This window comes from Molossus molossus, unplaced genomic scaffold (assembly GCF_014108415.1).
Source record: "Molossus molossus isolate mMolMol1 unplaced genomic scaffold, mMolMol1.p scaffold_m16_p_15, whole genome shotgun sequence".
Taxonomy (NCBI): domain Eukaryota; kingdom Metazoa; phylum Chordata; class Mammalia; order Chiroptera; family Molossidae; genus Molossus; species Molossus molossus.
Window position 1 is genome coordinate 5,104,636 of NW_023425350.1, and position 27,037 is coordinate 5,131,672.

General features: G+C 34.3%; 1 protein-coding gene across 3 annotated transcripts in view; it reads right to left on the reverse strand.

Moving 5' to 3' along the window:
• Positions 1 to 27,037, reverse strand: part of ROCK2 (Rho associated coiled-coil containing protein kinase 2) — a 98,419-nt gene that overhangs the window by 8,431 nt on the left and 62,951 nt on the right. For all 3 annotated transcript variants that reach the window (XM_036262464.1, XM_036262463.1, XM_036262465.1), the window contains exons 10-32: positions 26,267 to 26,327; positions 25,695 to 25,706; positions 24,356 to 24,435; positions 24,151 to 24,199; positions 22,863 to 22,998; positions 22,676 to 22,767; positions 22,187 to 22,433; positions 21,663 to 21,769; positions 17,828 to 17,987; positions 13,992 to 14,152; positions 13,443 to 13,627; positions 11,829 to 11,898; positions 11,132 to 11,235; positions 10,790 to 10,976; positions 9,797 to 9,890; positions 9,610 to 9,704; positions 8,663 to 8,842; positions 8,312 to 8,480; positions 4,605 to 4,675; positions 3,545 to 3,633; positions 2,896 to 2,974; positions 1,304 to 1,565; positions 1,004 to 1,217 (exon numbers count right to left, since the gene is read on the reverse strand). In XM_036262464.1, coding sequence (XP_036118357.1) covers positions 1,004 to 1,217; positions 1,304 to 1,565; positions 2,896 to 2,974; positions 3,545 to 3,633; positions 4,605 to 4,675; positions 8,312 to 8,480; positions 8,663 to 8,842; positions 9,610 to 9,704; positions 9,797 to 9,890; positions 10,790 to 10,976; positions 11,132 to 11,235; positions 11,829 to 11,898; positions 13,443 to 13,627; positions 13,992 to 14,152; positions 17,828 to 17,987; positions 21,663 to 21,769; positions 22,187 to 22,433; positions 22,676 to 22,767; positions 22,863 to 22,998; positions 24,151 to 24,199; positions 24,356 to 24,435; positions 25,695 to 25,706; positions 26,267 to 26,327 — 2,904 coding nt within the window. The remainder of the gene's footprint in view (positions 1 to 1,003; positions 1,218 to 1,303; positions 1,566 to 2,895; positions 2,975 to 3,544; positions 3,634 to 4,604; positions 4,676 to 8,311; positions 8,481 to 8,662; positions 8,843 to 9,609; positions 9,705 to 9,796; positions 9,891 to 10,789; positions 10,977 to 11,131; positions 11,236 to 11,828; positions 11,899 to 13,442; positions 13,628 to 13,991; positions 14,153 to 17,827; positions 17,988 to 21,662; positions 21,770 to 22,186; positions 22,434 to 22,675; positions 22,768 to 22,862; positions 22,999 to 24,150; positions 24,200 to 24,355; positions 24,436 to 25,694; positions 25,707 to 26,266; positions 26,328 to 27,037) is intronic.

Below are 27,037 nucleotides of genomic sequence, written 5' to 3' on the forward strand. Positions count from 1 at the left end.
TTCATATACTGAAGGCCCTGTGTTAGGGAACAAAAAGGGCACCTGACATTAGATACTAGATCTAGGTATGTATTTTATCCTTTAGCTAACCAAATCTTCATGTTCATTTTAATGAATAGCAATATTTATAAATGGTATAGCATCTAGTAAGACAAGAAACGGTTTATTCTGAATGAAGAACTACATTACTATAATGCAGCCGTATAAAAATGGATCCCCAAAAATATTTTTGTGTATTAATGATCCTTTGAACTTACTCCATATTCCTAACTCCACCTCAAGTACAAGGAATGTCCATTGTACCCATTAGTATCTGCATTTTCTAAAAAATTTTTTTCCTTTATTAATTGTAGAGAAGGGAGAGGGAGAGCTAGAAACATCGATGAGAGAGAACATCTACTGGACGCCTCCTGCATGCCCCCAACTGGGGATCAGACCCACAACCTGGGAATGTGCCCTGACCGAGAATTGAACCAGTGACTTAGTGCATGAGTTGATGCTCAACCACTGAGCCACACTGGCATTTTTAAAGCTGATCTATGTTGCTCTTTAACTAATAGACAAGTTAGAAATTTGAATTAAGAATTTAAGATTTCAGTCCTGCCTCCCAAGTCATCTAATATAAGAGGTTTAAGAAGTTTACAATACCAAACAAAATGTGTGTATCTAACACTTAGAGACCTGTGTGCATCCTATCCACTAAATTACTAAGTTAGTCAATGTGCTTATACAATCCTAAATGTTATGATTATATACATAAACATGACAAAAATGAGCCCTTTATATATTTTTGGTTGAGTGTAATATATATGTGTGACTTAGTAAATAAATTTATATTACATTCACCTAAATCAATGAGGCATGCATGCTTAGTTTCAAACATGTGGTATTGCACAGTTCATTAAAATTTCAAGAAAAGAAAACTAAGTAGAAAAATTTGTAGTTTGAGAATAGGAATAGTAAAACATTTCTAAAAACACTTTACCATGTTTTTTATTATTACCTTGGTTTATTCGGGGCAAGCTGTCGACTTGGCCGTCTAATAGACTGGTTTTGTTGTATCTTCATTGAAGTTCTAGGAGATGACCGTGCAAAAGGGTCTGGAGCTGGAGGCTTTTTAGGTATCTTTTTCACCAACCGACTAACCCACTTTTGCTGCTCTTCTGTAGAATTTGCTAGTATCAACAGATTCTTTGCCGTTGAAATATCATAATACACTATAAAAATATTTGAAAGAATATTATTGCATTTAAAATGATATGAACATTAATAATACTGGTGGAGCAAATAATTTACTATTTACCTTTGCAAGGTGCTATAATCTCCTCCTTTTTGTCCATGTGATCTTTATGACATTTAATATGGCAGCGACGGCACTCTAAAGCAGGAGGAGGTTTGAACATATGCCACAATGGCTTCATACAAGCCTCACAGTTGGTTGGGAAATGATAGAGTGTAGGAATAAATTCATGTCCTTTGTGGCAAATATAATTTGACTTTTCTCCCACTGGCTCCACTGGAAATTCTTGTTCCTTCTTACTTTCTCCTTCATTGGCATACAGAATCTATAAATAACAAAAAGCAAAATGTGTGCTTTCTAAACATGTTATTTTTTAGCCCTGGTCGGTTTGCTCAGCGGTTAGAGCATCGGCCTGCGGTTCAGAGAGACCGGGGTTCAGTTCCCGCGAAGAGCACGTCCCTCGGTTGCAGTTTGTCCCCGGCCCTGGTTGGTTGTGTGGGTGGCAGCCACTCGATGTGTCCCTTTCACATCGATGTTTCTCTCTCTCTCTCTCCCTCTCCCTCCCTCCCACTCTATCTGAACAAAAAATGGAAAAAAAAAAAAAAATGTCCTAGGGTGAGGATAAAAATAAACATGTTATTTTTAATATAGTAACAATTCTTACAGTATAAATAAAATAAAATTAACCTAAATTATTCAATAAGAAGAAAATGCTCCTAACATTCAAACGTTAGTCAGTTCTGTCTCATGAAGAGCTTATATGAGAAAAGTCATTATACAGTTACTTTGGTTCATTTCAAAAGAATCAACATGTTCACATGGTGCCTTGGTGCCTCCTTTTTTTGTCCATGATATCTTACTATGTTTCAGCAGTTTTATCAGAACAGGCTAGCAAAAGGCAAATTTGTGCTTGATTGGTGTTAAAAAGTTTTTCTGGCACGGAGTGTTCAAATCAATCAACTGAAGAAATGTGGCAATTATATGCTTTATGATTCTCAAAAACAGATTAACTGGTAATAACTGCAAACATAGCTATAACTGAAAAGATTTGTGTTTGGAGAATTGAGGAAGAAAGAAAAAGAGGAAAAGATGTATGATATACTCCAAATAAATATGATAAGCACAAGAAAATAATCCCCTACACTACACCAAGCACATTGACTTTTACACAGAAGGAGCTCAGTAACTAATTGTTGGTTGGACTCATTTTAAAATGGAGGTAGTAAAAAAAGAATCTGGCTTCACTTTAACTTAGAAGGAATGGGCTACTGGGTGCAAAATTTAACTTTGTAAGCAACTTTTTTTCACTTTCTAGAGAGCTGAACACAAAACCAAAAACAGAAGGAGAAAGTTTATGCTAAAAAATGTCATAAGCAACCTTGAACAAAAGAATAGCAAAGGCCAGAAACATGATACAAATACACTACAGACTTTAAATGTAAAATGGAGAGAATAATGAATATATATACAAACAGAATAGGCATGAAAATCACAAAAGAATGAACCACCTTTAAATGGGACTAAAATTGAAAGGTAATTTGAAGATAGCCCAAGAATAAAAAATTCGGAATGTCATATCACTCTTATCTCTAAAGGTGAAAGAAAACAAACAAAAATAACCATCCAACCAAAAAACAAAATAAAATGATGTTTACCTGAAATATCCTTGGAATTTCTTTAGCATCTGCTCTATATACATCTGTCTGTGTAACTGGTCGGACATGAAACAACTTGCTATAAAAGATTTTTTAATAAAGAAATAAAATATTACCAGAAGATCAAATTACATTAGTTATCCTATACTAGAAGTTAAAACTGACAACTTTGACCCATATTAGAAGGTCAGAGGATATATTGCTCTATTATATTAACCACTCCTTGAGATTTAGAGAAATTTTCAGTACGTCAAAAATTTTTTTATTTAGTTTCAGAAACCAACATAGTTAAATATCCATGAAATAAAAATGTTTTAGCTAATTCTATATCCCAGACATCCATCTGCATGAAGCAAATATAAGAGAATGTAACAATAGTACAGCAGGAGCTATACTATTTGAGTAAATACATATACTATGTGACTATTATATTGCACTAACTTGACAAAAAATGTCGTTACTCCCTTATACTTTAAAAAAATGAAGTTCTTAAAAGAGAAAGAACTCACTGACACAGACAACAGTGTGGTGATTGCCAGGGTGGGTGGAGGTAGAAGAGGTTATAGGGGGGATAAATGGTGATGGAAAATAAAACAAAATTAAATTTAAAAAAAATGAAGTTCCTAAATATTCTAATAAAAACACTTACTCTATATCTAAAACCATGTAAGGATTAGAATGTTCTTTATCTTGTTCACTGTCATAGAAGAGAATCTTCTTACTGCTCACAATCACATACTGTTAAAAAGAAGGGAAGAAATTAAACAATGATTAAAGTCGATATGTATATATTATTTATTTTCTTTAAAAATAAATTCTCTATTAGCAATAAAAATCATATAAAATACCTAAGTTAAATAACTAAAAAGTTCTTAATATACTCTTAGAAAAGTCTTCCTTAAAATAATACATTTTGTTCGTATATAATTTAAATAAGCAAATTGAAAATGAATTCAAATATGTTTTGGACTGATTTAACTTAAGATCCAATAGCTTAGGTAACCTATTGCTATGGTTTGAGTGTTTATGTTCGCCCCAAATTCATGTTAAATCCTAACACCTAATGGGATGGCATTAGGAGGCGGGGCCTTTGGAAGGAGATTAGGTCACGAGAGGAAATCCTCATGAACAGGACTAATGGTCTTATCTAAGAGGTTCTAGAGAGATCCCTCGCCCCTTCTCCCATATGAGGACAGTGAGGAGTCTGCAACCTGAAAGAGGGCCTTCACAGAACCCAAGCAAGCTCGTACTCTGGACTTCCAGTCTCCAGACTGTGAAAAATAAGTTTCTGTTTTCCATAAGCTACCCAGCAGCCTGTGGTATTTTGTCACAGCAGCCTGAATGAATTAAGACACATCAAAAACTAACATAACATCAGTAATCATAGTAACAGAGGAAAAGAAATAAATGGGCCTTTCTGTCATATCTAGAGCTTTCCTACTGAAAAAGCAAAAGCACCAAGGTCCATAGGTTTCTGTTTTCCTAATACCAAACCTGTTTTATTATTAACAATACATTATTAAAATTTATTTTTTACAAAGATATATAAAATCATGTCATTCCAAAACAGAAAGTGTAAAGTTTTATGTGTCTCAATGTTCTAGTTATATAAGTTATATGAATCTTATACCTACAAAAGTGAAATGGCTGTATGTCGCTAAACCAACCAAAAGCAAAGCAAAAAAACCATATTCAAAAGTACCAATTACCTTTCTAACCCATCCAAACTTCTTAGTATTGTTTCTCACAGGCAGTGAAAGCCATCCCTCTAGTCTTGATTCTATAGATAAACAAAATATGAGGATAAATATAGCAATTCTAAGGAAACGAGGAATTTAATAAAATTTTAATAGAAAAGTCACAAAACAAATCACTTATGCCCTTCAGAATTTACTACTGTATATTATCTAAGATATAATAATAATGCAGGATCAGTATAAGCAAGTTACGCAATGCAAAACAAAATCCAGGTTATATCACATTGGAAAAATATATTCTACAGTTTATAAAGTCAAATGCCCTGTTGATTAAATTCATGCATTTGCAAAGTTCAGCAGAAAAGTTGCAAAAAAGGGAAGCAGCTTTTTATTCTCATTAATACACCTGTATTAGAATCCTTTGTTTTTCCTTTGGAAGGAGGCCTAACTATAGATATATACTGCACATTTTCTTCAAAGAGAGAATATTTTAAGTGAGTAATTGCATGTTCAGAAAAAATGAACTTTTAGAATGGCTATAATAAAATTATGTAAATTACAGATCAAATTTGATTAATGAGTAGCAATATAACCAAAATATTTCTAAATTCCAAAATATCAAAATCAATACAATTCTAGTAAAGAAAACAGAATCCTTAGAGTTTGTTCTACTGGCATTTGATCAGCATCTTTTAATAAAAGAATCAAGTGAAAGATCATTTTTTTAGACATTGTTCTAATAATAAAAGTAGCTTTTACTTAACACCTACTACATGTCTGAACTGTGCTAGATGCTTTACCTAAACTTCTTTAATCCTCACCACCTCACAGAAAGGTCGCACGGATAAGTCTCTACTGTAGTGCCCATATACTCTTATCACATCACATCAACAACCTTCCAAACTGTCTAAACAGAAACAATGCCATTAAAAATAGCCCACATGCCCTGGCTGGTATTGCTCAGTGGTTAGATCGTCAGCCTGCAGGCTGAAGAGTTTTGAGTATGATTCCAGTCAAGGGCATGTACCTCAGTTGTGGTTGGTCCCCCACCCTGGTCAGGGTAGTATGGGAGGCAACCAATCAATGTATCTCTCTCACGTTGATGTTTCTCTCTCTCTCTCTCCCTCCTCCCACTCTATCTGAAGATAAATGGAAAAATATCCTCAGTTGAGGATTAAAAAAAACAAAACAAACAAACAAAAAACAGCCCACAAGCCCAGCCAGTGTGGCTCAGTGGATTAAGTGAGGTCCACGTTCGATTCCGGTCAGGGCATGTAAGAGGCAGCCAATTGACGGTTCTCTCACACATTAATGTTTCTATCTCTTTCCCTTCTTCTCTCTCTATAAAAATCAATACAAACATATTAAAAAAAAAAAAGAAAAAAAAACAGCCCACATGTTCAGTTGTCTGGATAGGGTCCTATACCAGCTTAAGGGACTAGACTAAATCAAATGACCTCTAACACTATGCATAAGACTGAAATAATTTTCTTGCTAAGCTCTACAACTTCAATACAATTACTTATGATTTATATTACATATTGATATATAAATATACCCAGAAAATGTGGTGACAACATAAATAATTATGGTTTTCCTTTTTTTATTAAAAAAATTTTTTTATTTATTAATTTGTTTTTGTTACAGATGTTTCTGATTTTTCCCCCATTGAGACCCTCCTCCCCTTCCCTCCCACCCCATCCCCAACTTTGTTTTCTATGTTCATTGGTCATGCATACATGCACGTAAGTTCTGTGGTTTATCTCTTTCCCCACAAATGCCCCCCTCCTCTGAGGATTGTCAGCCTGTACCCCACCTCCATGTCTCTGGGTTAACTTTGTTCAGCAATTTGTTTAGTTCATTATATTCCACAAATAAGTGAGATGGTTATTTTACTTTGAATTCAATTAATAAGAGACTAAATTTTACCTTATATTCAACTGCTCATATAGTAATTTCTGAGGCATTTACATTGTATATTTTTTGTACTTATACTAAGTTTGTGTTAAACATAATTTTATATATTTTCTACAGTTTCATTTAAACTATAACAAGAGAAAGGATCAGGAAAAATTATCTTGTACTCTCTTTTAAGGCCTACAAAATGCTGCCTAGGAAACACAATGAAACCCAAGCACATCCTCTGAAACAGTCTGTATGCTTTTTTGTATTGTCACTCTTGATATGAAACTTCAGAAAGTTTTTTTTTCTTGTTTGAAAATGGATGAAACAGGCAGTGAAACCGTATGCTCTTTTTTTTTATTTAAATTTTTTCCTTTACTGATTTTTAGAGAGGAAAGGACAGGGAGAGAGAGAGAAACATCGATGAGAGAGAACATCGATTGGCCACCTCCTGCAGGCCCCTCACTAGGGACTGGACCCACAACCTGGGCATGTGCCCTGACCAGGAATTGAACTGGCAACCTCTTGATGCATGGGTCGATGCTCAACCACTGAGCCACACCAGCCGGGCCATCTGCTCTTTTTAAAATTTTTATTTTTATCGATGTTAGAGAAAGAGGAAGGGAGAGGAAGAGATAGAAACATCAATGAGAGAGAACATCGATTAGTCGCTTCCTGCATGCCCCCCCACTGGGAATTGGGCCTACACCTGAGCATGTGCCCTGACCGGGAATCGAACTGGCAGCTTCTTGGTGCATGGGTCGACACTTAACCACTGAGCCACACCAGCCGGGTGAAATCGTATGCTCTTAAATGATACAAAGTACTGCCTCATTTCTTGTAAGCTGACAAAATAAATCTATAAATTGTAATAGCAATGCCATGTGCAAATATCCTAAAAACAAACTCTCTGTTCATGCAGCAGTCTCTTTTTAATTGAGACTAGAGAAACTTGTTAGTGAATATTAGTTGATGTTACAAAAGTTTTCACAAGGCCTAAAATTAAGGGTAGTGAGAAAAACCCCAAAGGTGAGAGATTTTCAGGATATCACCTGTATCATCATTAGGTTCCGACGAAACAGGTAAGTAAGGCAAAGATTCTTCTTCTGAGTCAGTATCAGAGTCAAGAAGCATATGAGAACTGGAAGGCTTAGTGGCAATATTGAGAGAGGTAGAGGAACGTTGGTAGGTGAATGACATGGATTCCATTGTGTGTGATTGAGTGATATGAACTAAAGACCCAACATAAAAAAAGTAAGAATGCAAAAAAGAGTTAAGAGAAAATGAAATGAAAGCTTAAAAAGAGAGCTGCCTATAATATATACTGAGCTAATTTAAATAATTATATATGTGGAATACTCTTTTGCATTTTTTAATGAAAAATTTTGTCAAAAACCACTAAGTATAGTAAGTTTAAATTGTTGTTTGAATCCCCACTCCAAGGGGGTAGGTTTTCCCTTAAAGAAATGACATTTTTCCTCAAGAACAAAGTCAGGCCTAGGGCTTAAAGCAGTGGTTCTCAGCCTTCCCAATGCCCCCCCCCCCCCCTTGATACAGGTCATGTTGCACGTGGGCGTATCTGCATATGGACGGACCCGCCTGGAGGTGGACAGAGGAGCGGTGTCTCCGTTCCTAAGACCATTGGAAATATGTGTTTTCCGATGGTCTTAGGCGACCCCTGTGAAAGGGTTGTTTGATCCCCAAAGGGGTCGCAACCCATAGGTTGAGAACCGCTGGCTTAAACGATCAACAGATTTATATTTAAGACAAAAGGCTTTTAGTAAAAATAAACATAAAGGTTGAAAACAAGTTTGTACCTGGAAACCCATCATCTGCCTCAGCATCCCCTGGTCCACTGCCTGTACTGGAACTGTCCATTCCCATATGTAAGGCCTGGAGCTGTGACCGCAGCTGCTCAATGTCACTGTCTTTACTGTCCAGTGTCATCTGCAGTTCAATTCGAATCTGGCTCTCTTCAGCTATTTGCTATGAGAAATTAAATTATATTAAATTAACTGGATGCCATATATCTCATAATTTTGCTTCTTAGTTCAATAACCATTAATAGAAATGTCCATTCTATAACCAATAAAATATATATAGACATGAAAATAATTCTACTTCTTAAAAAATACGTGTTTAATCTAGAGTTCAAAAAGTATTCTTACAGCCTGCATTTCATTCAGTTCTTTCTGATACTTGATCATCTGCTGGGTCAATTTTTCACGTTCAGATTTAAGCTCCATATGTAGCTTTCTATTCTCCTTCTCTTTTCTCCGCACATCTGTATCACTACCACGCTTGATAGGTTCTTTTCGATTCATGATCTCAGCCAACTTATTCACAGCCTTAAAAATATAAAAATAAATACATAAATAAATAAAAACATTATGTTGATGGTTTCTTGGTAACTCACTAATAACAAATTATATAACCACTGATAATCTCCTTCCCTATACACAGGGCCATAAAGAAACACATTGCATATTAAGTAACACACCTCCTTTTATTACTCATTATCCTTCCCCAACCTATATTCAATTAGTTTTGCACTCATGTTTTCTGAAAACTGTGATTTAAAATGTTATAGGTTTGAACTGATGTCACTTTCTACTACTTTGAGTTTTTAGTTTCAAGAGAGACTTTTAGTAGGCAGATCTTCTTTTACCCTGAAGAGAATTTTGCAGTGGTATCACATTAATAAATACATGTCCAACCACAGAGCAGAGCACCTGGGAACCACAAGTATTGGTGCCGTATATACAACCATGAGAGTTGGCAGAAGAATGGTCAACAATCACAGGTACTTTTTCATATTGACCCTTTTTCAGGCTGTCAGCAAATGGTCATTCTCTTTAGTTTCTTAGGAGGGAATTAGGAGGGAATGTGATTCCACATAGAAAAATTAACAAAAAAATTTAATAAACATTGAACTAGACAATGTTAATCAAATCTAGCTTCTACTAAACTGGTAAAAATCAGATAATTGTGACTGTTCATAAATACTTATACAGTCAATGACAACTACGGCCAGTCTGTAATGCCAGAAGTAAACGGAAAAAGACATAAACTAAAAAAAAACTTCAAAATCCTATTTAGAGTTTATTATACATACTTGAGTTTTGAGTGTTCTCTCTGTTAATAGCTGCTTCTCAAATTGTGCTTTAATAGCTGCTGCACTTATCTCTTCATCTTTCAACCTTGACAGTTCTAAAACAGAAAAATGTCAACATTATATTGATAACTAAACCACTGATCACTATTATATATATTTAAAATGAACATTCTTTGTTAATACATACGTTCTTGGGCATCTTTCAATTTGTTATTTAATTCTTCTTTCTCATTTGCAAGATTGGCAACATCACTAGTTAGTGTCCTATTAGTTTCTTCAAGCTAAGAAATTAAAGTGGAATCAGTATCATTTCCTCAGTTACAAACTTAGGTTATTAAACAATAATTCAAAATAAAGATATCCTAGAATGTTACTAAACCTTCTGTTTTCTAAGTTCACCTATCTCTCTAAACTTCCTGTCTTTGTGCTACTTTACCAAGCTTCACTAGTGAAGAAAATGTCACTAACCACAACAGACTTCATATGCACCCCAGGAAGCCAAAAAATTGCCCCTTTCTCAAATATCCTCACCAGTGTTTTAAATGAGAAAAACATTTGATAAACTAAAAAAAGCAAATACTGTAACAAAGCTCTTCATTCCATCTTGCAGAAGAAAAAATTTAAAACTGCAGTATTTCTTTCAGAACATTATTTTAAAACAGAAAATAAAATTTTACTGAAGAAGTCGATATCCTTTTATATTCATTGATATAGTAACTCCATCTTCTACCACAATTCATCCATCCACTCATTCATCTATTGATGAGATATCTGAGTTTTTGTTATTACAAACATGTTTGCTGCTATAAGTATTGTGCCTGAATTCCTCTAGCGTATTTATCTTGATGTGGACTTTCTTCGGATAATATGAATATTTGAAATTTACTGGAAATTGCCATACTATTTACTATACTATTCTATGCCATTTACTACACTCCCCATAGTAGTAAGTATGAATGTCATTTTCCAGACATCCTTCAAACATTTAAAATTAGTCAAGATACTAAATTTCTGCCAATGTGATGGGCGGAAATACTGAGAAGCTGATGGTTAAGTGGATCGAAAATAGCAGCCATCATGTATAATTTTTCATTTGAATCTGTTATTTTCCTAGTGCTTCTAAGGAAGATTTATGGTATAGTAATTTGATAATAGAAAAAGAACCAAGAATTTTACTTACAGATGCAATTGTAGCATCTTTTTCACTGAGTTCCTGTTTGTGCCTAGCCATCATCTCTTTGATCTCCAGCTCTTTCATGATTTTCTCTTTTTCCAAATCAGAATACTGTTCTTCAGCAATTGAACGAGCCAGTTGCTCAGAATCTGCTTTGGTCAAGGTGATCTCCAGTTGAGCAGCCAAGGAGTCCCTACATTTTAGAGATATATCAGCTTCAATTTTCACTATGAAGTCACAGTTTTTGTCTAATTCACTTCATCAACAATTTTTTTGGAGTGCAGCAGATCATTCTTCTAGGAGCAGAGCACATGGATATGAACAAAAAACCTAGGAGCCTGTCCATACCTTTCATCCTGTAGTTCCTGTTTCTTCTGCTGTAATTCTTTACAAAGTTTGGTCTTTTCTTCACATTCTTCTTTAAGTTCCCTAACCTGTGTTTTATAGAGTGTCTAAACAGCAAAATATAACAGAAACATATATCATCATCATCATCAAGAATATTATTTCTACATTCAAAATCCATCCAGACAAAAAGTTGAGTACATACAAAACACTAAGTAATGTTAAGCCTCTGAGCAAATTAATAGTTTTAATAAGCTTTTTTATTTTCTTGTAATCAACCAATTAACTAATAAAGTTAAGCTAATAATTTGGAGCATGATTTTCAACTGAATATCATACTGAGATTTCTCTTTAAGACACAAATTAGTAGAGATGAAGAGGCCAAATATATTACTAATTTAGACAAGATAATTTTTTTTGGCTTGAATCAATGAAACAGAGGTGACAGTTACTATGTCATATTTTAAAACTGAGCTCAAAATGATAATTTTATTTCTTTCATAATGAAAACATAGTATTCCTCTAGAAGCAGTGCTTTTAATCAACTTCATAAGGTATGGGCGAGTGTTTAGAACTATTTTTTTTTTTAACAATGATAATATAAACTATTGTAAAGACAAGAATCATTCTCCTGGCTCTGCAGCAAAATTTTTAATTCTACAAACACAACAATTTTCAAATTAATGTGTCTGGAACTTACTGAGAAATACTGTTCTGCTTCAAGCTGATCTTGGAGCTCTTTCATTTGCCCATCTGCATCTTGACGTTCTCTGCAGTAATATTAAATCAAATGTTTAAATATGTTACATACATATTAAACCAGCAACTCTTAAAATGTGGTCTGGGGTATCCCTAGGAGTCCCTGAGATCCTTCAGTAAAGGGTCTAAAGTTTACAGTGCATGTATAAAGTTTATTGAAATCATATCATTTTCATAATACCAAATAAGCATCATTTTTTTTTTATCCTTACCCGAGGACATTTTTGCATTTATCTTCAGATAGAGCAGAGGGGGGGGGGGGGGGGGGGGGCGGGGAGAGGGAGAGAGAGAGAGAGAGAAACATTGATGTGAGCGACACACTGACTGGTTGCCACCCACACAACCCCAACTGGGGCCAGGGACAAACTGCAACCAAGGTATGTACCCTTAGTAGGAACCTAACCCGGGACTCTCTGGTCCGTAGGCTGACACTCCAGCCACTGAGACAAACCAGCCAGGGCTCATTGTTTTTTTTAAAACCCTTTCTCTCACTAGTGTATGTGAATTTTTCTTAAGGCTAAAGGACGTATCATGATGTCATCACTCCAACAGCTAATGAAATGTGTGCTTTTATGTTTTTGTGTTTTAAAATTATCTGTTTTAATTTCTAAGACAAAAATATATCATTAGATATAACTCACATAAACAAACATTCTTTGACCCTCAATAATTTTTAAGAGTATCAAGAGACCAAATAGGGCTAAATTAAACCTGTAACACTAAATTTTTCATACATGCACCATAATCAGCTACTTATGCCAACCAAATTCTAGAATTAAAAGAGCACCCCAAATTGTTTATTTTACATGAATGAAGAAATGACTGGGAGAGGGCCTGAGGGAAGGTAGGGGGTGCAAGGTTTTATATCTAAATATAATGGTGACTGCACAGATTTGTACACTTTGTGAACCCTATACTTGTCATGTGTGTGCTTTTTCTGTATGTATGTTAATCATCAGTAAAGAAATAAAATTAAACAAAAAATTAAAATTAAAAGTGAGCCTAACACCCCATTTAAGAGGTTAGGTTGACATAAGTTAATTCTAGGCTTATTAAAAAAATACAAATTATTGTTTTTCAAAAATGTATTTAAATATGTTTTCTCTTTTCTAAGTAAATTAAATAGAGCACTAAAGTATATCCTTAAAAAGTGACTTAAAAATGTATATGGTATTTGCTTAACAGTGAAACATTTCCAGGTCCCAGGCACTAAAGGACAAACAAAAAATACACAGACAATAAGCATGAGGGTCAGTCCCAAAAGGACTCTTAAGAGCACGGGGTGAAAGTCCCAGATATTTTCCTTTGCTCTAATACCACCACTCTTTCTATCATAATAGCATAATAAGGTGCCAGTAGTAAAAAACTGTTGGAGAAGCAAATATCTTGAAGAACAATAGTGGCGCTCCACACATTAGTTGTATAGAAAAAACGAAACAACATGGTCAAGAAAATGAAATGGTCAAAAAAATCCCCAGATAAACAAAAATCAAGGTAATTTACATGTGAATAGTTGTGTATATTAGTAAAGCTTTGTCTCAAACAATTAACTTACTTTCGAAGTTCAGCATTCTGTTTTTCCAAGTTCATTTTCATTTCCATGAGATGATTATTCTCTTGTTTTAACTGCTTTTCTGACATTTTTAGTGTGTTGACTTGCTGTGTTTGCATCTTCAAGTCATTTTGTGTGAGGCACCGCTTTTGAGTTTCCTGCTCTATTTTTAATGTCAAGTTTCTAACCTAAAAAATAAATTGTGTACTTGGTATGTAAGTAAATTATTTTGATTTTTTTTTTTCAATGAAGTTGGCAGCATATCTGATGATGCAAAACAGATTTTTGCCCTCAGGCAGTGAATTCATTTCACAGTAAAATATTTTTTTGGATCTTTGATAATGTTATATTTTAAAAATAAAATATGGCTTTTATGGTAAAAATAACTTAAAATTATTATTTAGTATATTATCCAAATTCAGTAAAATTTAAAGGTTGTAAAATATCATTTTATAAGAAAAAAATTTTAATTGTGAAACTATCATTGTACCTTTACAAATAAACCTAGTTTACTATTAATTCATTAAATTATTTATTAGTGAGCATACTTACATCTTCATTCAGCACATCTTTCTGCTTAAGGAGTTCATTTATTTTCTGCTGTGACTGTTTGAGGTCACAGTCTAATATAGAGCATCTTTTCTCAGCTTCCAGCAACAGGTTCTCTACTTTCTGTTTTAAAGTCCTTTCCTCCAAGAGCTTTTTTTCCATTTCTATTGCCATAAAAACAAACATAATTGTGAATTTACAAACAAAAGAAGCATATCAAACACATCACATGATGCTAATAAGAATTATAGTAAATGATGTTCCTTAAAAATATTTTTAAATCCCCAGTTTAATATTTTCATTACTCCTATTTGAAATAACAGTTTCATGCTGAAAAATTAGGAATTTCGCCTTGGTCGGTTTAGCTCAGCGGTTAGAGCGTCGGCCCATGGACCAGTGAGTTGCAGGTTCGATTCTGGTCAAGGGCATGTACCTCAGTTATGGTTCGTCCCTGGCCCTGGTTGGGTCATGTGACATGGAGGCAACTAGTCGATGTGGCTCTGTTGCATCCATGTTTCTCACTGCCTTTTTCCTCCCTCCCTACCACTCTGTCTGATGATAAACAGAAAAATATCCTCAGATGAGGAATATAAAAAAAAAAATTAGGTATTTCATTTGCAGGGCATAAAAATTTACCACACTTTGCAAAGTTACATTTGTTGTAATGGAAATAAAATAATTCTACCTTTACTTATGATTCTAAAAGATACTTTTATCTTTTAGCCCTGGCTGTGTATCTCAGTTTGTTGGAGGGTCGTCCCGTACACCAAACGTTTTGAGATCAATTCCCTGTCAGAGCATATACCTAGGTTGTGGGTTCAATTCCTAGTTGTGGTGATCAATGTTTACCTCTCACATCAATGTTTCTTTTTCTCTCTCCCCCCACCTATCCTCTCTCTCTAAAAAAAATAAATAAAAATAAAATCAATAATCATATCCTTGGGCAAGGATTTTTTTGAAAAAGATACTTATATATTTTAAATAAAGATTTCTTTTATTTTCCTGCTATTCCGTGCCTGTCAGTGTTACTTGTCTTATCCTTATCTTAAAACATTCAGGTAGATTCTTTGACCTCTATGGCTCTTTCCATATTAGCAAATTACTAGGCAGAGGATGAAAACTATGTTTTAAGGAGATGGTTGAGGACCAAACTTCCAGAGTTTAAATCCTGGCTCTAACACTTCCCTAATTATTTGACTGGTCAAGTTAATTAACCTCTCTGAAGCTCAGTTTCCTTATTTCTAGAATGGTGATAACAGTACCTACCTTATAGGGATATTATACAGATTTCGAGTTTATATATATATATAGCATTTAGATGCTGCCTTGAGTATGGCAAACACTTGGTAAGTGCTCACTATTAAAAAGAAATTTTCTAATGACCTAAAAAAATGTTCATAATATTTTTAAAAGAAAAAAAGCAAAACTTAAAAAAAAAATAAAGAAAGAAAATACATGTCACCCTGATTACTAGGACTATGGCTAACCTTTATACTTTCCTATATTTTCTAAGTGATTTGCAATAGCTTTTAACTGTTTTTATTAATCAGAAAAGGCTTTTAAAAGCCTTTTTCAATCTCAAGGTGTAGAGCAGGCAAAGTTTATGTCTAATTAGGTGATTCCCTATTAATGTAAGTTATTACATTATCTTTTAAAGAATTATCTTTTTTTTGAGACAGGAAGGGAGAGATAGAAACATCGAAGTGAGAAACATCGCTCTTCTGCCTCCTGCACGCCCCCTACTGGGGACTGAGCCCACAACATGGTCATGTGCCCTGACTAGGAATTGAACAGGGACCTCTCAGTCCAAGGGACAATACTCAATCCACTGATACTGAGCCACACCGGTCGGGCAGAATTACCTTTTAATATTCCGATTAGAAAATCTGTTCAAATCCAGCTAGGTTCCTCTGCTCCTTCATACCTAATGCTCAATATCTAATTATCATTTACTACAAAGTTATGTTAAGTAAAAATTAAACCTATGAATTTTCAGTTTTTAATGAACTGTCTTCAAAAGTGTGAAAAAATAAAACTATTCTTCACATACTAATAATAGCTAGTATTTCTAAGCACTTTTCTTTTTTTTAATCCTCACCCGAGGACACTTTTCCACATTTTGTTCAGATAGAGTGGGAGGAAGGGAGAGAGAAACATCGACGTGAAAGGGACACATTGAGTGGCTGCCACCCGCATGACCCAACCAAGGCCGGGGACAAACTGCAACTGAGGTATGTGCCCTTAGCAGGAACTGAACCCAGGTCTCTCTGGACCACAGGCCGACACTCTAACTGCTGAGCCAAACCAGCCAGGGCTCTAAGCACTTTTCATGTGTCATTGCACTTGGTCTTCACAACTAATACTTTAATTGTCCCTTTATAGAAAACAAAGCACAAAAACTTTAACTGCAGGGAGGGAGGGGAAGGGGGGAATCACTGGGGGAAAAAGGAGAAACATCTGTAACAAAAATAAATAAATTAATAAAAAAAAAGAAGAAAAAAACCTTCAACTGGACAAGGTCACATAGCTAGTGATTCATTGATGGTGAGGTCATATTCTTAATCAAAGAAGGCAATGACCTGCAGTGAGATCAAAGGCTTTAGACCCGGATTTGAGTACCATCTATAACATTTAAGTTTTGTGTACTGTAAAGCACCAAAGTCATCACGCATCTGTTAGTGTTGTAAAAAAGGAGTTTGAAAAAAATGGTATTTATTATTATACTGAATTTGTTTATTTCATCAGTTCAGAGAATAATCTATGAACAAATACACTTGTTTTAAAAAAACAATCACCCTAATGTGGGCACAGAAAACAGAAAGAGGCATAAGTAGATTTACTGAGGTGATGAAAAGATAAATGCTATACCTTGTTTTGGGTGATGGTTACAGGTGCTAAAAATGTGAAAAGTGTTTGCATTTTATTGCACCAAATTATACCTCAATCAAATTCCACTCTGTCTTCTAGGCCACAGAGAGGGAAACATGGCCCACTGACTTCATCTCTTCTAACCAATTTTTCTAAATAAAACACCCACTTCATCTTTATCATACTGAATTAGTGGCTTAAACAAATATCAACCAAAAAAATCCCCTACTTTCAATTACATTTAATAATAAAAGCCTATTTTTTGCTAAGTTACTCATAAATGTTGTATTTCAATATGAAATAAAGTTTCTGTTAAGAGTTTTATGAATCTTTCACAAGAATACTGATTTCCTTTGGAATTTCAAATCCATCATAATGTAAACAGTCAGTTTGGAAAACAAGTGATTAGCCTAACACAATTCTAAGATATAAGCTGCTTTGTGAAAAAGTTAACTTTGTTATCTTATCCTACATTCATTAGTACTGTATGGTTTTGACGAAATCTAGCTAGTGTCTTCATCATGCTAGAGCTCAAAATATCCAGTGAGCTTCTATTATAGTTAGGTCAGCTATTATTTTAAAATCTTATCTTGAAGGAAGTGGCAGGAACCATAAGTCGATGAAATGTTAAACAAAGTTATCAAAAAAAGAGCATATCCCCCAATCTGAGTAGATATATCTAGAACTTTAGACTTCGTATGTCTGTCACTATCAATTATCACAAAAATATTAATTTCTCTCTGGTCTAAAAATTAGGTTGAATAATTTTATTTGAATCTTCCTGTCTTAGAAATGACTATTGCCATGGAGCGAGGGGAGGCAAAGATATATATGTAAAGCTTCCCTAATAATGTTTCCCTTCTAGTATTTGGCAATAAAATATATACAAATATTTTCGAAACCAAAGAATTGAATATAGAATCAATTCTTAGTAAAATGCTGCTGGAAAACCCTCTTATAAAAATGCATACCTTTCATGGCTTCTGATTTAGCTTCTTCAATGGATTCATAAATCTTATTTTTATCTGCCAGCCGTGCTTTTGTAGCTTTATGCTCAGCTTCTTCTTGTTCTAAGCTCTGCTGTATAACTTTTAGTTGGTATGTCATATCTATCTCCATGTTGTTCTTTTCCTATTAAAGATTAAAATGGCAGCTTTCAACAAAAAAGACTGCTGACAATTTCAAAAGCTTACAAAGGTTTTTGTTTGGTTTTGTTTTTTTATGGACTAAGAATATTCAACACTTTCCCTCTTCTATTTATACAAATTTCTTGTATAAGTAATCTACATGCTCTACAAGTTCTCTTCCCACTGAACCCATCTCCCATACTTCCACTCCACTATTTCGAGATCTGTATTGAGATTGTTTGATCTCAATAAAGTGACCAATGGTATTCTCAATATCAAATTCAACATGCACTTTTTAGTCTTTACCTCATTTGAACTCACCGTTGCCCCTGAAACCATTTCCTTGACCTGACAGTGAATTCACTTGTTCTCCCCATCCTGCTCTTATTTTTTTCTATTGCTTGTGAAGTTTTTCCCCGAACTACCTCTTAAACGGTGTTTTCTGGAGGTAGTGTTCTTTAGCCACAATGCTTCTCCCTCTTCCTATATTATTATTTCTTAAACTTTTAAAACATACCAAATGTTTACTTTCGCTATATCTTTTCTTTCTTTTCTTTTTTTTGTTAATCTTCACCTGAGGATATTTTTCCATTGATTTCAAAAAAAATTTTTAACAGGTTTTTTTTTTTTTTATCCTTACCCGAGGACATTTTTCCATTTTTTTGTACAGATAGAGTGGGAGGGAGGGAGAGAGAGAGAGAAACATCGATGTGAAAGAGACACATCGAGTGGCCGCCACCCGCACAACCAACCAGGGCCGGGGACAAAATGCAACCGAGGTACATGCCCCTAGCGGGAACCGAACCCAGGTCTCTCCAGACTGCAGGCCGATGCTCTAACCGCTGAGCCAAACCGGCCAGGGCTTAACAGGTTTTTATTAATGTTTTTAGAGAGAGAGAGGAAGGGGGGAAGAGGGAGGGAGGGAGGGGGGAAGAGGGAGGGAGGGAGGGGGGGAGAGAGGGAGAGAGAGAGAGAGAGAGGGAGAGAGAGAGAGAGAGAGGGAGAGAGAGAGACATCAGTGTGAGAGAGAAACATCAATCAGCTGCCTCCCTGATCTCCCCCTACTGGGGATTGAGCCCACAACCTGGGCATGTGCTCTGACCAGAAATCAAACCAGGACCTCAGTTCATGGGATGATGTTCAAGCCACTGAGCCACACCAGCTGGGCATCCATTAATTTTTAGATAGAGTGGAAGAGAGGGAGGTGATAGAGAGAGGGAGGCAAGAGAGAGAGAAACATTAATGTGAGAAAGACACACGGACTGGTTGACTCCTGCACAACTCTGACAGGGCTGGAGATTGAACCTGCAACCCAGGTATGTGCCTTTGACTGGGAATAGAATCCAAGATCCTTCGGTCCATGGGCAGACGTTTGAACTGCTGAGCCAAACTTGCCAGGGCATCCTTTTGCTATATCTTAAAAGAAAATCTCAGGATCCTCTATCATTCATGTTTATTTTCAACATGTAGGAGACATGTTTAAAATTGAGAATCTTTAATAACAGAAGTCGGTTTATTTTCTATATATCCTCAAAAAATTTTCTAATTCTTTGTTTTCTATAGTTTGTATCACAAATATAGATATTTCTTTTGTGTTTTAAGTAAAATATTTAATACTGAAAATACTTTTTTTCAACGTAATAATTCACCAATCTCCGTCTTGAAAAACTACTGCTCTAAACAAATTCTTCCCAGATGGGCTCTTCCATTTGCATGACTTCAGCTACTTCTATACCGATGACTCGCAAATACTTTTAGCTTCTATTACTATAACTATTGCTTTGTAGATATCCTAATTTGGCTGTCTCAAAGGCTCCTCACACTTAGGACTAAAATAAATGTATTGCTGTTCCTCTACAAGAGCTATTTTTCCTTTATTCTATATTAATTAATGGCACCACTATGTATCTCATCACAAACCAGGAACCGGAATTCATCCTTGAGTACTTACTACTCACATGCCACATTTAACCAATTACTAATTGCTACCAAACATTCCTCCTTTAAATATTTCTCAGATCATTCCTATTTTCCTTGCTTTAGCCACTGCACTAGTTAAACCCATTATCTGAATACTGAAAGAAACTGATGTGTCCCCTTCAAATCCATTCTCATAGTACACAGTGATCTACTGATTTAAAGATCTTCAGTGGCCAGTCCATTGTTCAAACTAAGTTTCTTAACAGAGTATTCAAAATCTTGTATGATCTAGATCATGCCTAGCTCTGTAGCCTCACTCTGGCCACTGAATTCTCACTCTCACAAGAAGACTATATAGGCCTGCTACTTTTGCAAAATGTCACTGCAACACAGCCATGCCCATTCCTTTACTTACTGCAGTAGAACTGGATAATTGCAACAGAGGGGCTAAGGCTTGCAAAACTTAAAATATTTACTCTTTCTCTTAAAAGATTAAAATGTGTCGCCCCTACTCTATACTCCAGAAATATAGAACAGATTGTACTTAAATAAACAGACTAGACCATTTTTATTTTCCAGCCTCTGTGCCTTGCTCATGCTGTCTTCCTCAACTCAGAATGTGCCTTTACCCTGTCAACCAGTCCTGCTTTGTCAGATTAGCGGTTCATCCTGTACACCTACTCAATATCCCTTGTCCGTACCTCTACCATTTTACTTACCACACTGCATTATAATTATCTCTGTGAGTTATTATTACTTTAGAAATTACATCACACTGTGAGACTGTTAAAGGCAAGAACTGCATCCTAATACTTCTACCACAGAAGACACACTACTTAAATAAATGAATAGGTAAATAAAATAAAATATTAACTGTACGCCCTGGACAGTTTGGCTCAGCAGTTAGAGCGTCGGCCCATGGACCAAAGAGTCATGGGTTCAATTCTGGTCAAGGACACATACCTTGGTTGTGGTTTGGTCCCTGTCCCTGATTGGGGTCCTGTGGGAGGCAACCAATGGATGTCTTTCTCTCACATCAATGTTTCTCTCTCCCCCTCCCACTCTGTCTGAAAATAAATGAAAAAATATCCTTGGGTGACGATTTTTAAAAAAGGTTAACTGTACAGAGCCTAGAAATTATTCTTAGCTTACAGTATTTTTAAAGAAAAATTTCCAAATGCCAAAAGTCATAACATTATGTAATTTTAAGACATGTTATGAGTGAAAATTTAAGTTTTCTCTGGACCCCTACAGAGAAGCATCCTCATTATACACACTCCAGGAGAGTCCTTCCCTCCTGAAGCATCTAACATACTAAGAGCTGCTTATGTAGTGCTATGGCAAGCCTTAAGAAATATATATCCTGCGCTGGCTGCTGTGGCTTAGTTGGTTGGAGCATATACCAAAAGGTTGCTGGTTTGATTCCTGGTCAGGGCATATATCCAGGTTGCAAGTTTGATCCCTGGTCAGGGTATGTACGGGAGGCAACCAACTGATGTATCTCTGTCACATCAATGTTTCTCTCTCTCTCCCTTCCCCTCTCTCTAAAATCAACGGAAACATGTCCTTCAGTGAGAATTTAAAAAAAAAAAAAAGAAGAAAAAGAAATATATATCCTTAGTCTACAACACAACCAAATCTCAGTATCAGTCCAATAAATATGCAGAAATAAATGATTTCTCTTATTTTGGAGTAAGTTTTCCATTCTGAAACTCTATAGTCATTTTCTTACACAAATATAAAACTTAACATGTTTTACCTTTTCTAAATCAGTGAATCTTTCCTGTAGTTGTCTCTTCTCCATCTCTACTTTCGTTAATAAGATTTTGCCATTCTTTAAATCTTCTTCTAGGCCAGATATTCTACCTAAAATTGCAACATTTTTAAAAACAATAAATCTACAAAGTATATATATATATATATATATATATATATATACATATACATATGTTAAGAGTAAAAAACTTGAAAGTCACCTCATACTTTGAAGCTATTATTAATGAGCACAAGTTTTTGTTGGTATAGTTGATAGAGTTGAAATTCTGCTTTACAGCCAACTCAACTGGAACCCAATCTACCACCTTGAAAGGTAGCTTGATACTTAAATACTCCAAACTATTTGAAAGTATATCTTTCGCTCACAATATTTCATATTAATGTATTTCTAATACCCTAACTTTACATATTCAGAAATGTGCTACTCAGCACATTATCCATCATCTAAAATTATTTCCAAAATATGAATCTTTAAGAGGAATTCAAGTGCAATATCTACGTTAATACCTTGTAAATCATTAATTATCTCTGATCCATGGGTTCGGTCCCTCCTTTCAGATTCTAGAACTGACTGAAGATTGATAAATTCCTTTTCAAGTTTTAACTTGGCAGTCTCCAAGAGGCAATTTTTATCTTGTAGATCTCTATTGTTAGATTCCAACTGCTGAATCTGTTTTGAACTTTCTGCCTGGCTTTTTCTTAACCGGGCTGCAGTATCAGATTCTGTTCGCAGCAAAGCATTGGTTTCATCCAGCTGTTATTCCATTAAAAAACAAACAACAACAAAGAAACAAACACAGGTGCAGATAATGAAAATACTTCAATTTCTTACTGTATTAAAAAGTATTTAAAATAAACAAAGACCTAAAAATATTTCCTCATGATTTCCCTTTAAAATTAGAGGTAAAATCCTTTTGTAACATTGCCAATTAAAACTGTTAACATGCAGTCATAAATAAAATTCAATATCTTTATTATAAATTGGGATCAACTTACTTGTCTCTGAAGTTGATTCACTTTTTCGGTGGATATTTGAGAGTTATGATTTCTTTTTTTCAAATCTTCAAGTTGATCTTTTAAACTGTTAACTATAATAAAAAGCATTTCAATGGCAAGCTTCAACACAACACAAACATACACTTAATTTTTTCTTAGTAAGTATTTAATATTCTACACCACAAACCATCATTTTCCAAATTTCGTTTCTTGTCTGCTTCATGATCAGCTTTCCGCTGATATTCTGCATTTTTGTGCTGAAGAAGCGCCTTTTCTCTTTCTAATTGTCTTAATGCTGATTCCACATTTTTCCTTAAGGTAATCTGAAATAGTGCTTGAAGTTATTATCAGAAAAAATGTATGAAAATAAAATAAAATAAAAACAGAAACTATTTTAGTTATTTCAAGATAAAAAAACAAAATTAAATAAAAGCTGTAACTGCTATATTATTAAAGTTTCAATGTTTCCCATATTTTAAAAATAACACACTAGTGCTTGCTTCGGCAGCACATATACTAAAATTGGAATGATACAGAGAAGGGAAACAGCCCAAATGTCCATCAGTAGACAAATGGATAAAAAGCTGTGGTACATATACAAAATGGAGTACTATGCAGCTATAAGAAAGAAACATCTCTTATCCTTTGAGACGACATGGAGGGATCTGGAAAGTATTATCCTACGTGAAACAAGCCAAACAGAGAAAGACAAGTATCATATGATCTCACTTATTTGTGGAATATAATGAACATAACAGTCTGAGGAATGGGGTAGTCCCAGAGACGTGGAAGTGGGGTACAGACTGACAATCCCCAGAAGAGGTGGTAGTGGGGGAGAGATAAACCAAAGAACTTATATGCATGTATGCATGAACAATGGACATAGACAACAAAGCTGGGGACAGGGCGGGGAGGGGGGAATCAGTGGGGGAAAAAGGAAAAACATCTGTAACAAAAATAAATAAGCTAAAATAAATAAATGAATAAATTTTTTAAAAAAGAAAAAAAAAATAACACACTACTCTTCATCAATACCATAAATGTTTTGTGAAACATTCATCAATACCATAAATGTTTGGTTTTCACATAACATGTGAAAACTTTCTATATAACATTATATCACCATTGAATAATATTTACGTAATAAAAGCATGGGTCAAAATGTTATGACCAAAATTTAAAAAATAAAGAATGGTTACTTTCTGTTTTTAAACCATGTCATCAATACAAATGCAATTTTTTTACTTGAAATATCTACACACACTAAATTAACTCAAGTTTTGTGAAAACATCAAAAACAAAGCCTATTATCATGTTTATCCTATAATTTTAGTCCTGTGCACTGATGTTACAAGGTAGGTTTTATTACAGATCAAGATATGTATTAATACGGTACTGAGAGAACACTGTAGATAAGTCAGGCATCAAAACTCTTTATGAACAAAAATGTTAGTAAAAGTGTACGGCAACTTTACCTCTTCTTCTAGCTCCTTTGCTACTTTCTCTAGGCGAGTATTAACAGATCTAAAGAATTAAAAACAAAACAGTAAATAAAATAACTCCTAATTTACAATAAAAGCATTTACTATAAATTTTAAAATACACTTTACATAATTACATTTTTAGTAATATGTTTAAACTTAAATTTTATAATATACTATTAATCATCTACAAACATACTTGCACTTCTGCTCTATCTCCTCTTTGGCTTGTATCTCAGTGCTAAGGTGTTCTTCTAATGTGTATAGTTTTTTCTGAATCTGTCAGAAAAGAAAAGACTATGATTATAAAGTATGATAACACTTAAAAGATAAGAGGCTTCAAGAAAACAATAGGATTCTCTTTTCTTTCAACTTAATGTAATCACCTCAACTGGTATAGTATTTATACCTCCTAATGTCACTTTTATTGACAGAGGGAAAAAACCCTCCATCTCTTGCTTTCTGTCTATGACAGTACACATATATGTATGTATGGTCACACTGCAAACATGAATGAGAAGCTCTAACCTTGGCAGAAATCTTCTATGACACAAGTTTCTCATTCATTAGGAATAAAGGCTAGCCTTCACTGTTCTTCTGCAGATTATTTATTTAAAAATACTGTTAGCGTTTGTGCTAACAGTATTTTATTGAAGATGCTCAAATATATGCTAATGTTCTTAAAAATAAGAATATAAGCTCTTCTACACAGTGCTGGGCTCAGTACTGTAAAGTTATAATCAATAACTTCTGAACAAACGACAGCTAATGAATTACAAGCAATCTTGTCATTCTTTAAATCTTTCTAGACCAGATCTGTCATTCTTTAAACAAACTAAAATTACAGAAAGTATTAAATAATCAATTTTTGGAGCATTATTATCTTTATAAAGGATTTAACTTTTTGAGTTACTTTTGTGCCTTAGGAACTGTGGCAGGCAACTGACAAATGTGGTCTCATTAATCCTAACAAAAACCCTAAGAATATGGTAGTATCATATCTAATTAGTAAAGAAACTAAAATCCAAAAATTATGAATAACTGGGCCAAGATAACATAATTAATAAGTGGCAGTATAAAAAAAAAATCAACCTAATTTTTTAAGTCTTTTAGATTCCAAAACCAATATTCTTTCCACTGTTCTTTCTGGTGATTAGGTTATTCATGGTTTTTTAAATATGTCATATACCTTAAAGAAAACTATTTTTCCCCTAAGAAGAAGACAGAGGCAAGTGAACTAGTCAAATTTAACTACTGTTGCATTAATACAATTTGATCACAGTAGTTATCACATGCTAATCAGAAGTTCTTGCTGCCAATTACATATCCTTGATAAATAAAAACAAAAAAAAAATACATACTATGTATTTTAAATAACAGATCCATAGGAACAATAATAAAAGAGATACTTGGTAGGAAAAAGGTTGGGAACTTCTGTCTTGGGAGATGTAGTGCTCCAGTGCTAAGTGGAACAAGGCTACATCAAAACATTGCTAGAGTGATGAGTCTGTTTTTCAAGATATATGACATCCACATACCTCTTGACTTTCCTATTTAAAAAAAATAAAGAAAAAACACAAATACATTTAAATGCTTGTTTTGCTTCCTAAAATTCCTAAAACACAAATCATACCAAAAATTATCCAAGTAAATGTTTTGGTTTTTATAAGTTTTGAAGAGAAAAATTGTTAGCATCTCAAAATACTGGAATAGTTTGATAAAACCATTCTTTATATGAATTCACTGCTAAATACTCAAAATTTGAATCTCTTCACTATTTCTGTTACTCTTACAACTTATTATCTGTACTTCTATAGAACTATGATAAAATTTTCTAACTGGTATTATAGCTGTTCATAAACCTACTTTGTCACTTTTGCTACTAAAACTAAACCTAAAGCCGTGTATAATACATCATTTTACTAGCCACTGTATCTTACACAACGATACTCGTCAAATAAGTTAATTATTTCAATGTTATGCTGAACTGTATTGCAACAAAGAATGCCATCTAATGATTTAAAAGGTAGCATCAACTAAACTATTAATACATGGACATTACTAAAATATTTGAACATTCGATTAAAATAGAGTAAAATTTTATACATACTTCATTTTTCCTTGATTGTACTGAATCATTTTCTCTACAAGATGGAAAGTCACTTAATAACCTAGAAGAAAAAGCAGTAAAGTAAATTCTTTTACAAGTCATTTTAATCCATTTTCTAATACCAACTTCTTCTCAGAATTAAATTCCAATCACAAAGATTTCTCTTTTTTCCCACTTCAACTTATTTTAAATGAAGCATTTTCCCCTCTAGATATTTATACTATTTTCAATAATTTGCTAAACTTTTCTCGCCTCTCAATCTTATCAGATGTTCTGTTATTTAACATTGTTGAGATTGGAGTCACTAAATGAAACTCTCTTCCTCTTCATCCTGAGTTCCTGTAACAATTTTATTTTTCTTTTCTAGACATTTTCTAGAAAGAGACATCTCTCTTTTTCAAAGATAACATCTCTTGATCTCCAGGTCTTAATACATAAATGATCACTTCTAATTAAATGTCAATTTCTCTCTTAACTGGGTCCTTCCTGACTGCCTATAAACATTCCTGGGTTTCTCCTGGCACTGATACCCTGACTTTAGTCAGCATTATGACAGTTTTGAGAACACTAATGGTAGCCAGATGACCAATTCTTCCTGGTTGGCCTGGGATTGTTCCCAGTCTCAGTGTGAAAGCCCCATACCACATCCTAGGAAACCACTCAGTCCTGAGCAAATCGTAATGGTTGGTCATTCCCAACATTATACACAGAAATATCAAAAAGTTCCTCCGATGTCTTTAATGCTTCACTCAACTATTTAATATTTTTCAG